The 10,488-nt window shown below is 48.3% G+C and overlaps 5 protein-coding genes across 5 annotated transcripts; 3 read left to right on the forward strand and 2 right to left on the reverse strand.

Moving 5' to 3' along the window:
- Positions 1–435: 435 nt before the first annotated feature.
- Positions 436–972, reverse strand: LOC118357170 (histone H2B type 1-C/E/F/G/I-like). Its single transcript, XM_035728442.1, has one exon. It carries the CDS (start codon positions 903–905, stop codon positions 525–527), a length of 381 nt encoding a protein of 126 aa, XP_035584335.1. The 5' UTR covers positions 906–972; the 3' UTR covers positions 436–524.
- A 213-nt stretch (positions 973–1,185) lies between these two features.
- On the forward strand, positions 1,186–1,855 carry LOC113912204 (histone H2A type 1-E). Its single transcript, XM_027575118.2, has one exon. The coding sequence runs from the start codon at positions 1,230–1,232 to the stop codon at positions 1,620–1,622; it is 393 nt and encodes a 130-aa protein (XP_027430919.2). The 5' UTR covers positions 1,186–1,229; the 3' UTR covers positions 1,623–1,855.
- Positions 1,856–3,237: 1,382 nt separating this feature from the next.
- Positions 3,238–4,530, forward strand: LOC118357160 (histone H3.1). The gene is made up of 2 exons (XM_035728420.1): positions 3,238–3,726; positions 3,845–4,530. The coding sequence occupies exon 1, from the start codon at positions 3,238–3,240 to the stop codon at positions 3,646–3,648; it is 411 nt and encodes a 136-aa protein (XP_035584313.1). The 3' UTR covers positions 3,649–3,726; positions 3,845–4,530.
- Positions 4,531–6,338: 1,808 nt separating this feature from the next.
- Positions 6,339–7,321, reverse strand: LOC113915752 (histone H2A type 1-E-like). Its single transcript, XM_027581663.2, has 2 exons — positions 6,862–7,321; positions 6,339–6,758 (listed from the first exon to the last, which is right to left on the reverse strand). The coding sequence occupies exon 1, from the start codon at positions 7,302–7,304 to the stop codon at positions 6,918–6,920; it is 387 nt and encodes a 128-aa protein (XP_027437464.2). The 5' UTR covers positions 7,305–7,321; the 3' UTR covers positions 6,339–6,758; positions 6,862–6,917.
- Positions 7,322–7,617: 296 nt separating this feature from the next.
- LOC118357172 (histone H2B type 1-C/E/F/G/I) lies at positions 7,618–8,062 on the forward strand. Its single transcript, XM_035728444.1, has one exon. The coding sequence runs from the start codon at positions 7,630–7,632 to the stop codon at positions 8,008–8,010; it is 381 nt and encodes a 126-aa protein (XP_035584337.1). The 5' UTR covers positions 7,618–7,629; the 3' UTR covers positions 8,011–8,062.
- The last annotated feature ends 2,426 nt before the right edge of the window (positions 8,063–10,488 follow it).

A 10,488-nucleotide genomic window follows, 5' to 3' on the forward strand; every position in this document is an offset into this window, starting at 1 on the left:
TAACCCTGCGAAGGCACCGCAAAGACTGCCTCACCTTCCCCCAAAACGGCCTCAGAGACTCAAAAGCTTCGGGACTTCCCTTCCCCCCCGCCTTGGAAAGTGGAAGGAAGCGAAACCAGAACCGCGGGGCTTTCCCGCCCGCGCTACTCTAGTTTTCAAATTTATCTGAAGGGCTCAAGACTGTGTCCCCGCCCCTTCCCTCTGGAGTGCGCCAGTTTACTTTTGGCCTTAGGGTTTCCATCTACAATATCATCAGGTCTAGCTGTGGCAAAAGCAGGAGGAACTGGGACTGGGTAAGGGCAGTGCCAAGCACCACCGTAACGTGGGGCGCCGACAACATGCAAGCACCGCCAAATTCCTCATCCGGCCTCACTTACCGGAGACCCGCTCAAAGTGTTCTGGACGACGACACCTACACGGAACACCATGCATTTTTCGACAGTTAAAAGCGCAAGAGCTCTTTCTCGGTAAAAGTTAAGTGGCTCTGAAAAGAGCCTTTGGGTTGCGGTCAGCGGCCGGCGGGCTCACTTGGAGCTGGTGTACTTGGTGACGGCCTTGGTGCCCTCGGACACGGCGTGCTTGGCCAGCTCCCCGGGCAGCAGCAGGCGCACGGCCGTCTGGATCTCCCGGGACGTGATGGTCGAGCGCTTGTTGTAATGCGCCAGGCGGGACGCCTCGCCCGCGATGCGCTCGAAGATGTCGTTGACGAACGAGTTCATGATGCCCATGGCCTTGGACGAGATGCCGGTGTCGGGGTGCACCTGCTTCAGCACCTTGTACACGTACACCGAGTAGCTCTCCTTGCGGCTGCGCTTGCGCTTCTTGCCGTCCTTCTTCTGCGCCTTGGTCACCGCCTTCTTGGAGCCCTTCTTCGGGGCCGAAGCCGACTTGGCGGGCTCGGGCATGCTGCAGAGAACACCGAAAATGCTCACGAAAAGCCGAAGTAACAGCGTAAGCAAGGTGCCACTTGTCCGGTTTATATAGAAGCCCTTATGCAAATAAGGCGTAAATGACACCCTGCGTCTGATTGGTGACTGTTCAACCCAACGTCAGAAGTTAGTCCTGCCCAATCGGAACGCAAGGATCCCAAAGTTGCATTTCCATTGGGCGATACGAAGCCACAGTCTTAGCCAATGCACAACCTCCCTTTTGGCGCCCAACAGGGTTATAAAAAGTGCTGGGCTGGCGCTTCAGGTTTGGCAGCTGCTCGCGGTGCGTTTGGGGCCGTGATGTCGGGACGCGGCAAGCAAGGCGGCAAGGCTCGCGCCAAGGCCAAGACGCGCTCGTCGCGGGCCGGCCTGCAGTTCCCGGTGGGCCGCGTCCACCGCCTGCTCCGCAAGGGCAACTACGCCGAGCGGGTCGGGGCCGGCGCGCCCGTGTACCTGGCGGCCGTGCTCGAGTACCTGACGGCCGAGATCCTGGAGCTGGCGGGCAACGCGGCGCGCGACAACAAGAAGACGCGCATCATCCCGCGCCACCTGCAGCTGGCCATCCGCAACGACGAGGAGCTCAACAAGCTGCTGGGCCGCGTGACCATCGCGCAGGGCGGCGTCCTGCCCAACATCCAGGCCGTGCTGCTGCCCAAGAAGACCGAGAGCCACCACAAGGCCAAGGGCAAGTAGATCGCGATTCAACTTGCCACACAACTCTGCGAAACCAAAGGCTCTTTTAAGAGCCATCTACGACTTTCTGTGAAGAACTGAACACTTTGAAAAACCTTCACTTTACAGCAGTTTATATCACCTTCACAACTTGAGTTAAGGGAGGACAATTTGATCAGTTAGGTTTTGCAAAATCTGCAATTTTTAAAAAATCCTATGCCTTCGTGGGAATATTATAAAGCCTGGGTTGCATTCATAGGCACTTCGTAAATACATAATGCAGGGTCTCCTTCACACTTAATTAGGGACGTTCCTAACCTCCCATTCTAAGCCTCATAAAGGCATAAATTCTGGCGGTGGAGTTGAGGCAAAGGCAACAGTTTCAAAACCTTGTTTCTTGGCTCTTGGTAATTCAAAACATCCTGAAGTTAAAGGGATCAACCCAAGCCTCCATACCAATCCAAAGCTGTTTTCAGAGCCTTTAGAATTCTGGGACACACCTGATCTGGCCTTTTCCACATTGCTAAATTGACATTTTTAATCAGCCTCTTTGAAAAATTAGGTAGCTGATTGGCTTTTTTAAATGCCTTTTTAAAATTGTGACTTAAAGGTCTTGGTTCACGAATGAAATTAGATCCTAGAATTGCCTGCCTTGGTGACTTCTAGCTCACTAGGCATCAAGATGCATCATGCCATGCAGTGAACCTATCCTATGGTTTTGCCAGTTGCTAACTTAGAACTACTTGATGTATGCAAAGAGGTGGCTTAGTGGCTTAGTTTATCCCCATGTAGCTTACTGGTGGGGGGTGGGGGATTAGATTCTTTTAAGACAAAGGAATTATGAGTAATTATGTTAAATTGCAGACATACAGTGCTTCATGCCCATCGCAGAGCCAGCCGGTCCACCCCCAAATTGAACAAGACAATAGGTTTCTGTTATAATTTTGAATTTCCAGGATAGAAAAATGAAGCATACTATAATGGGATTGTCTTACATTATCTGAAAATGAAGTTCATGTGGGGATGTGTTTCTTTGTGAAATTCCTTGCCTTGGATTGTTCACATGCAAATTATATTTTTCTAGCTGAAAAATAAAAACAAATCTTAAATTTAAGTATTCAAAGAATAAGAAATTGAGAGGAAAGGGTATAGAGTTGAGCTGTCCTGTGGTGATCACTAGCCAATTGTGCCGGTAATCACTGGGCATGTGGCTAGTCTGACTTCAGTGCAGAATCTATAAAATACACTGTATTCCGCAGGGTTCGTACAAAATAAAAAGGAATGTAAAATATCTAACAATTGCTGACTATGTGTCGAAATGAATATTTTGGACATATTCGGTTAAACATTTAAAATAATTTTTCCTGGTTTTACCTTGTTCTAATGTGGATCCTAGAAGAATTACCATTTCTTATGTAGCTTGCATTTATTTCTACTGGAAATCGCCAGTAGAAAGACAGAAAACATATATGAAGGTCAGGGGCAAGTCATAGGGCGTTTGGGGCAAAATTCGAGTCCTTAACCAATCCGGTTCCCGGTTGTGTAGACTGGTCCCCTTTTGTCCAATCAGCTCCTGGCTCTCACTATAAATACTCTGACCAGCTTCTGCTTCTAACTGGCGTTGGGCGTTCAAGCGATGGCTCGCACGAAGCAGACGGCCCGCAAGTCGACCGGCGGCAAGGCCCCGCGCAAGCAGCTGGCCACCAAGGCGGCCCGCAAGAGCGCGCCGGCCACCGGCGGCGTCAAGAAGCCGCACCGCTACCGGCCCGGCACGGTGGCCCTGCGCGAGATCCGGCGCTACCAGAAGTCCACCGAGCTGCTGATCCGCAAGCTGCCGTTCCAGCGGCTGGTGCGCGAGATCGCGCAGGACTTCAAGACCGACCTGCGCTTCCAGAGCTCGGCCGTGATGGCCCTGCAGGAGGCGTGCGAGGCCTACCTGGTGGGGCTCTTCGAGGACACCAACCTGTGCGCCATCCACGCCAAGCGCGTCACCATCATGCCCAAGGACATCCAGCTGGCGCGCCGCATCCGCGGGGAGAGGGCCTGAGCCACACGGTCTGCCCACGCCTTCACAAAGGCTCTTTTCAGAGCCACCCACATGCACGCTGAAAAGGCCTGTTTCCCTGTAAGCTGTAGTGCGGTTTTATCTGCCAGATAGGGCCCATTTCCGGGCATTTTACAATTTTCTTTCTGGAAGTGTCTACTGAAGTTCCTTATAAGTGCATTTTCCTTTTCCTTGACAGGCTTGCGCTCTGGCTTATACTTCCCCCTACTTGACCTGTTCGGCTCTGGTGTGCGTCTCAGAACGGCACACAACTTCGTTTAAGCATACAGGAAGACTACCTGCAAATTGCATCGTTTCCTTTCTACTTTGTGAAGCTGATGGGAAGAAATTTCTAAGTTACATGGTACTTTAGAAATTGTGTAGTAAGATCACAACTGCTAACTGTTAAACCATCGACCATGATCCTGCTATTTGCCTTCCTGTAAGTGACTTCATCGTAAGTAGAACCTGTGATCTCCACAGCTGGAATTTAGGATGGTGCCAATATTTTACCAGTTAGAAATGTCCTAATACCTTCCAGGAAAAGAAAGTATTCTGTGTCGTCAGTAATCTGCCTTCCCCTGGAAGGAAATGTAGATGTGAACCCTCCCTCACAAATCACTCCCCAACACACACTTGAGGCCATGGTGATCCACTCTAAGGCCAAATTCTAACCAGAATGGTATTCTTGAGTGTTAAGCAGTGCCTTCCTTTCATATGGGCTGGGAAACAGCACCCACAGAAGTCCCTGTCCCCACTGATCAATACTCTTGCTGCCCGGGCAGAGCCCCCTCTCCTGGAGATAAAGCATGAAATTGAGTTCTCCAAATTAGTCTTTTGGTTCTGATTATATGAAGGTTTATTCAGGAGCAGCAAGTGGTTCTAGTTAAATGTGGACATTTATATTTTATTTTTTAAAAAGGATTTTATTTACTTATATGAAAGAATGAGAGAGAGCACGAGAGGGAAGAGGGTCAGAGGGAGAAGCAGACTCCCTGCTGAGCAGGGAGCCCAATGCGGGACTCGATCCCAGGACTCCAGGATCATGACCTGAGCCGAAGGCAGTTGCTCAACCAACTGAGCCACCCAGATGCCCTAAATGTGGACATTTTTAGTTCTGTGGACATGGATACTCCATGCTTTTCAAAACACTCCATGTGCTAAACTGGTCATCTTGTGGCCTTCTACCTAAGCTCTTTCTGGGCTTTCAAGGTTCTCTCATCACCCTGTACTAGAACTTGAGTTTTGCTATAGGAATGGCACACAAAAACAAATAGTGACACCGGATCATTTTGGCTCGTGCTAATGTGGATGGTGGGGCCATTTATTAAGAAGGCCCCTGGAGGAGTAGTGATGGTGTTGACCAGTCGGATATGCATTTCGAGTTTCCTGGAGGTCTACAAGAATGAGTATGCACGTCTGAGCTCAGGAGGTAAGTCTGGGATGGACATAAAGATTTAGGAGTCATTAGTATATAAAGTAGTATTTTAAACCAATGGCGTGGCCTGCAGATCTGCTGTGGCTCCATCCTGTCTGCTTTATTGCCAGTATCAAACTTCATGTCATTTGCCTGAACATAACACAAGCCATGAGTCTAATGATGTTCATTCTCTGCGGAGATCCCCATACTTTCCTCTAATTCCCAATTTCCTTTAACCTTTAGATCAGATGTTCCTTCTCACAGACCTTACTCCTCTATGCCCTCCTAATTTCCTGTACTTACGTCTCTTGCTATATTGTTTTAATTATTTGCTTTTGTGTGATTCTTCCCATTAGATTGTGTTTCTTTTGGATAAGCAGTGTTTTATTGGTATGTCCTTAATGCACTGTACCTGAATATGAAATAAGTATTTATGGAAAGTTTAAGTACATTAAGATTCAATAAAAGAGGAAACAAGAAATAGTCTTTGTGTCTCGTTTCTTGAGATGGCAAAACTAGTAAGTGGAATAAATATTCCAATCCTTTCTGAGGCCTAGAATAAAAAGATTTGCTTTGCCTATATAGAAACATGGACTACATACCAGGATCTTTGATCTCACTATTCTCAAAACAGCCTTTGGCTTTTCAGAAGTCTTTTTTTTTTTTTCAAACTGGGGGTCTCCATCATCAAAACTTGGAATCAAGTTAATAGCACTATCAGCCTTGGCATCACCAAGCTTGTACTGCTGTATTGAAGATCTCATTTGGCAGTGTGGTAATGTATGTGCTGTCAGGTAGTAATATGGATAATTAGAATACTCTAAATTGTACTTGAATACTTTTGGTAAGCATCATGAAAAAAATTCTTTAAAGGCAAGTGTTTTAAGATACAAGATTTCCTACCTTCCTGACACCCCCACCGGGTTTCTGTGTGCCATTTATGGAAACCACTCCTGCATCCCCCCAAGGTTGCTTTGATTTGATAGTAAAATTTGTCACCCATAAACCACCCCCAACTAATTTGCAGATATGGACTTAGGTAATCATCTTGAGTTAATTTATTGTTTTTGTATATTCAATATAAATGACTGAAATAATAGTCTATTTAGTTCACAAATGTCAACCTGTTGGCAATGTATCCTAGATACTATAGGGAAGGTAAACAATTTTTTCTTCTATCCTTCTGGTTTAAGGAATAAATTGACATGGGTACCCTTCTACCCTACCTGGTTTAAGGAATAAATTGACATGGGACAGATTGAACAGGAGGAAAAGCACGTTTTATTACATGCAGAGGCCCACTGAAATTTTCAACCCCAAAGAAATGACCAAGGAGGTAGTTTTTATACTTTATAGACAAATGTGTGAGGACTTGACAAGATAAAGAAAAAAGATACTTGAGCCTGAATTAGTGAGGAAATAGAAGCAAAATCTGAGCTCAGATAGATTAGTAAAATGTTAAGGTTTGTTTCTACAACTCTTCAACCTTTACGGTCCACTTAACTCTGGTGACAAAAATTTCTTTTTAGTATAAGGAGAGCATTTTTCACGTAGGTTTAATTCCTGCTTTCGGGTTAAACACGAAGATCCAAGTGATTATCTGGCTGCTTCCCAAGTAGTCTCAATTCACAATAATCATTGTGGTAACTTCCTAGTGCAGGGGCAGCCTGTCCTCGGCCACTAAAAACCAATTCTGAAATGTGGACAAGGATTAAGGATTAGCTAGGACTAAAGCCTAAATGTGAACAGGCGTCCCAAATCAACCCTTGGTGATAGCACAGAATGACAAGTGTCACCTTTTTAGGACCATGGAAGTGGCTCTGAAAAGAGCCTTTTCTTGTTTCTAACTTCCTCACTTGGCCTTGTGGTGGCCCTCGGTCTTCTTGGGCAGCAGCACGGCCTGGATGTTGGGCAGGACGCCGCCCTGCGCGATGGTCACGCGGCCCAGCAGCTTGTTGAGCTCCTCGTCGTTGCGGATGGCCAGCTGCAGGTGGCGCGGGATGATGCGCGTCTTCTTGTTGTCGCGCGCCGCGTTGCCCGCCAGCTCCAGGATCTCGGCCGTCAGGTACTCGAGCACGGCCGCCAGGTACACGGGCGCGCCAGCCCCGACCCGCTCGGCGTAGTTGCCCTTGCGGAGCAGGCGGTGGACGCGGCCCACCGGGAACTGCAGGCCGGCCCGCGACGAGCGCGTCTTGGCCTTGGCGCGAGCCTTGCCGCCTTGCTTGCCGCGTCCCGACATCACGGCCCCAAACGCACCGCGAGCAGCTGCCGAACCCAAAGCGCCAGCCCAGCACTTTTTATAACCCTGTTGGGCGCCAAAAGGGAGGTTGTGCATTGGCTAAGACTGTGGCTTCGTATCGCCCAATGGAAATGCAACTTTGGGATCCTTGCGTTCCGATTGGGCAGGACTAACTTCTGACGTTGGGTTGAACAGTCACCAATCAGACGCAGGGTGTCATTTACGCCTTATTTGCATAAGGGCTTCTATATAAACCGGACAAGGTGCGCCTTGCTTACGCTGTTATTTCGTTTTTTCGTGAGCCCTTTTTGGCGTTGTTTGCAGTATGCCCGAGCCCGCCAAGTCGGCTCCGGCCCCGAAGAAGGGCTCCAAGAAGGCGGTGACCAAGGCGCAGAAGAAGGACGGCAAGAAGCGCAAGCGCAGCCGCAAGGAGAGCTACTCGGTGTACGTGTACAAGGTGCTGAAGCAGGTGCACCCCGACACCGGCATCTCGTCCAAGGCCATGGGCATCATGAACTCGTTCGTCAACGACATCTTCGAGCGCATCGCGGGCGAGGCGTCCCGCCTGGCGCATTACAACAAGCGCTCGACCATCACGTCCCGGGAGATCCAGACGGCCGTGCGCCTGCTGCTGCCCGGGGAGCTGGCCAAGCACGCCGTGTCCGAGGGCACCAAGGCCGTCACCAAGTACACCAGCTCCAAGTGAGCCCGCCGGCCGCTGACCGCAACCCAAAGGCTCTTTTCAGAGCCATCCACCATTTCTAAGAAAGAGCTTGTTCGCTGTTTACCTTTGGTAAAAAGAAGTGAACAATAGATTTTCCTGTATAAGTAGTGTTAGAAAATTTAGCGTCCTACGTAATTGCTTTTGGGATTTGCCTCGTACCTCTCAGTGTTTGGGTTGCAGTTGCTTTTTAGTATCGAATATTTCGTCTAGTAAGGCACGATGCAAAGAACACCTCGCATCTTCGGTTAGGCTGTAGAAGTATTTGGAAGTCCTGTGGAGAACCTGTCCTAACAGTTGTGGCTTCTTAAGCTTTTATTTGGGTAATCCTCACTAAATTGCCTCTAGAGTTAAAGGATTAAGCAGGATTTTGGAGCGGTCAGTCTCAGTGGATGAGACTAGAATTCATCCTCTAGTACATCTAGCAGGGCCACACAGCCGCCTCCTTCATCTTTTAAAGCTATATTTAAGAGGTAATGTGTCAGGACAGTAGTGCTGACTGGAAGCTTGGTGACTGGGTGTCACCAGGCAGAATAATGTAGATCGTGTTCCACTTTCTCAACCAGTTAACTCCCTCAGGTCACCCCCCGCAGGTATCCACACCATGGTCCCTTGGTCCACCATCTCCCATTAAAATTCCAAGCATTAGCAGTGTAACCAGTATGGTTTGCAAAATAAACCTGAGTTCTTTCTCGTGGAGCCGAGTGAAGAGCTGGGAATGTTTCTTCTCTACCTCTTCAATTCTCTAAAATAGTATTCCCAATAATGCAGCGTGTCTTCTCATTTCTGTTGGCAGGGAAGTCTGCGGCCTCTGATGATGGGAAGCCATATTAAAGGCAAGCCTGGTTTGGGTGCTGTGTTGGACCAGCTGCAGTAAATTCAGGAAGATCTACCGTTAGCACCTTTGCTCAAGAGTAAGGACTTGCAGAGTGCATCACAAGAACAAAACGTGTGGCCAGGTTACCTCTTAAGGCTAACTTTGAGATTTGCTTACTCAAAGCAGCCATCATTCTTCACTCTGACATTTATCCCGCACACTGCTCTCGGGTGCCTCATAGGTACTAAGAAATGTACCTGCAATGGGGGAAAGTCCCAGCTTCTTCCAAAGAAACGGTTAAGAGAATATGAACTCTAAAACGAAACTGGGAAGCTAGCAAAATGGAGTCGGCTGAACGGGGCAGATGGTATAGCCTGGAGGGGAGGGGTGCTCTAGGTCGAGTGAGTGCCCGGGACTTAGAAATCCTCTAGCATGGCTGGAGGCTGGGATGGCCAGAGATGAATGTGGAAAGATAAGTAGAAGGTGGGGCAGTGAACCTTACGATACTGAGGAGCTTTGTACACCTTGAGAAGAAATATAAAGATTTATCTAGTAGAGGAAGGCAGGATCTGCAGAATTTTAAAATCTTGTAAAATGTATGATTCAGAATCATTACTCTGGCGGCCCAGTTGAGAACGGATGGAAAGGGGGGTGAGATCCAGGTGAAAAGTTTGGAAATACCAGCCGGGAGCGAGGTTCTGAACTGAGGAGGAGGCAGGAAGAGGAGAACGAGAGGGAGAAGGGGGAAAATGAAGCCGAACGGTGAGGCCTTGCTGCGGACTGGCAGCAGGGGAAGGGGAAGGAGGACAGGTTGGAGTGTCTTGCTTTCAGCTTGTGCCACATCACTACTCAAGAAAGGGGTTTCAGAAAGTGGGCTTGGGAGGAAAGGAGACCTGCCACGTTCACTCTGACTCGATGCCCCAAAGCACCTAGGCATATATTGAATATCTAAAGCTTAAAAGAGTTTGAGAAGACTGCCGAAGCAGGAAGGTCCCTTGGACCGCCCCCCGCCCTGCTCCACCCTTCCCTGAAAGCAGGAGATAAACCTGCCCTGGGACAGGCACCCACCCTGTACCCTGAGGGAAGGAGGCCTTCTTATCACCAGAAGGAATTTGGGGCTGAAAGGCCACAAGAAAAAACCGTATTTCTTCAACTTACTACCCTAAGCCCAAACCTCGTTGTCTTGTCAATTTTTCACAAATTTATCTTTTCTAAAAATATGAAATCTCCCTGACTCGTTGCTTCGGGACTTCCTTCTTGTGTGAGGGCTGCCATGTAACATGTAAAAATTCAACAAAACGTGTATGCTTTTTTCCTGTCAGTTTAATTCTTAGGCAGAAATCCAAAGAGGACAGAGAAGTTTTCATTCCCTTACATTTCATTCAACAAATACTCATTGCCCCTCTACCGTGAGCCAGACACTACTTTAACGTAACGTTATGACAGTGAAGGGGTTCAGAACAAGTCTCCCGCAAATGCCATGGACACATGGACTATTTTGAACTAAAGTCAACTGAGAATACCACGGGTCAAGGGAAACTTTTGCCCTCCCCCTAACTGCCTTAAAGAATTTAGGTAAGGGGTTGATAACAGAGAGAGAGAGAGAGAGAGAGAGAGAGAGCGCGCGCTATTATCAGACATAATTT

Source organism: Zalophus californianus, chromosome 7, assembly GCF_009762305.2.
Source record: "Zalophus californianus isolate mZalCal1 chromosome 7, mZalCal1.pri.v2, whole genome shotgun sequence".
NCBI classification, from domain to species: domain Eukaryota; kingdom Metazoa; phylum Chordata; class Mammalia; order Carnivora; family Otariidae; genus Zalophus; species Zalophus californianus.

Bases quoted from the DNA above. Each gene is read 5' to 3' on its own strand.
- LOC118357170 (XM_035728442.1), bottom strand. From the start codon at position 905: ATGCCCGAGCCCGCCAAGTCGGCTTCGGCCCCGAAGAAGGGCTCCAAG.
- LOC113912204 (XM_027575118.2), top strand. From the start codon at position 1,230: ATGTCGGGACGCGGCAAGCAAGGCGGCAAGGCTCGCGCCAAGGCCAAG.
- LOC118357160 (XM_035728420.1), top strand. From the start codon at position 3,238: ATGGCTCGCACGAAGCAGACGGCCCGCAAGTCGACCGGCGGCAAGGCC.
- LOC113915752 (XM_027581663.2), bottom strand. From the start codon at position 7,304: ATGTCGGGACGCGGCAAGCAAGGCGGCAAGGCTCGCGCCAAGGCCAAG.
- LOC118357172 (XM_035728444.1), top strand. From the start codon at position 7,630: ATGCCCGAGCCCGCCAAGTCGGCTCCGGCCCCGAAGAAGGGCTCCAAG.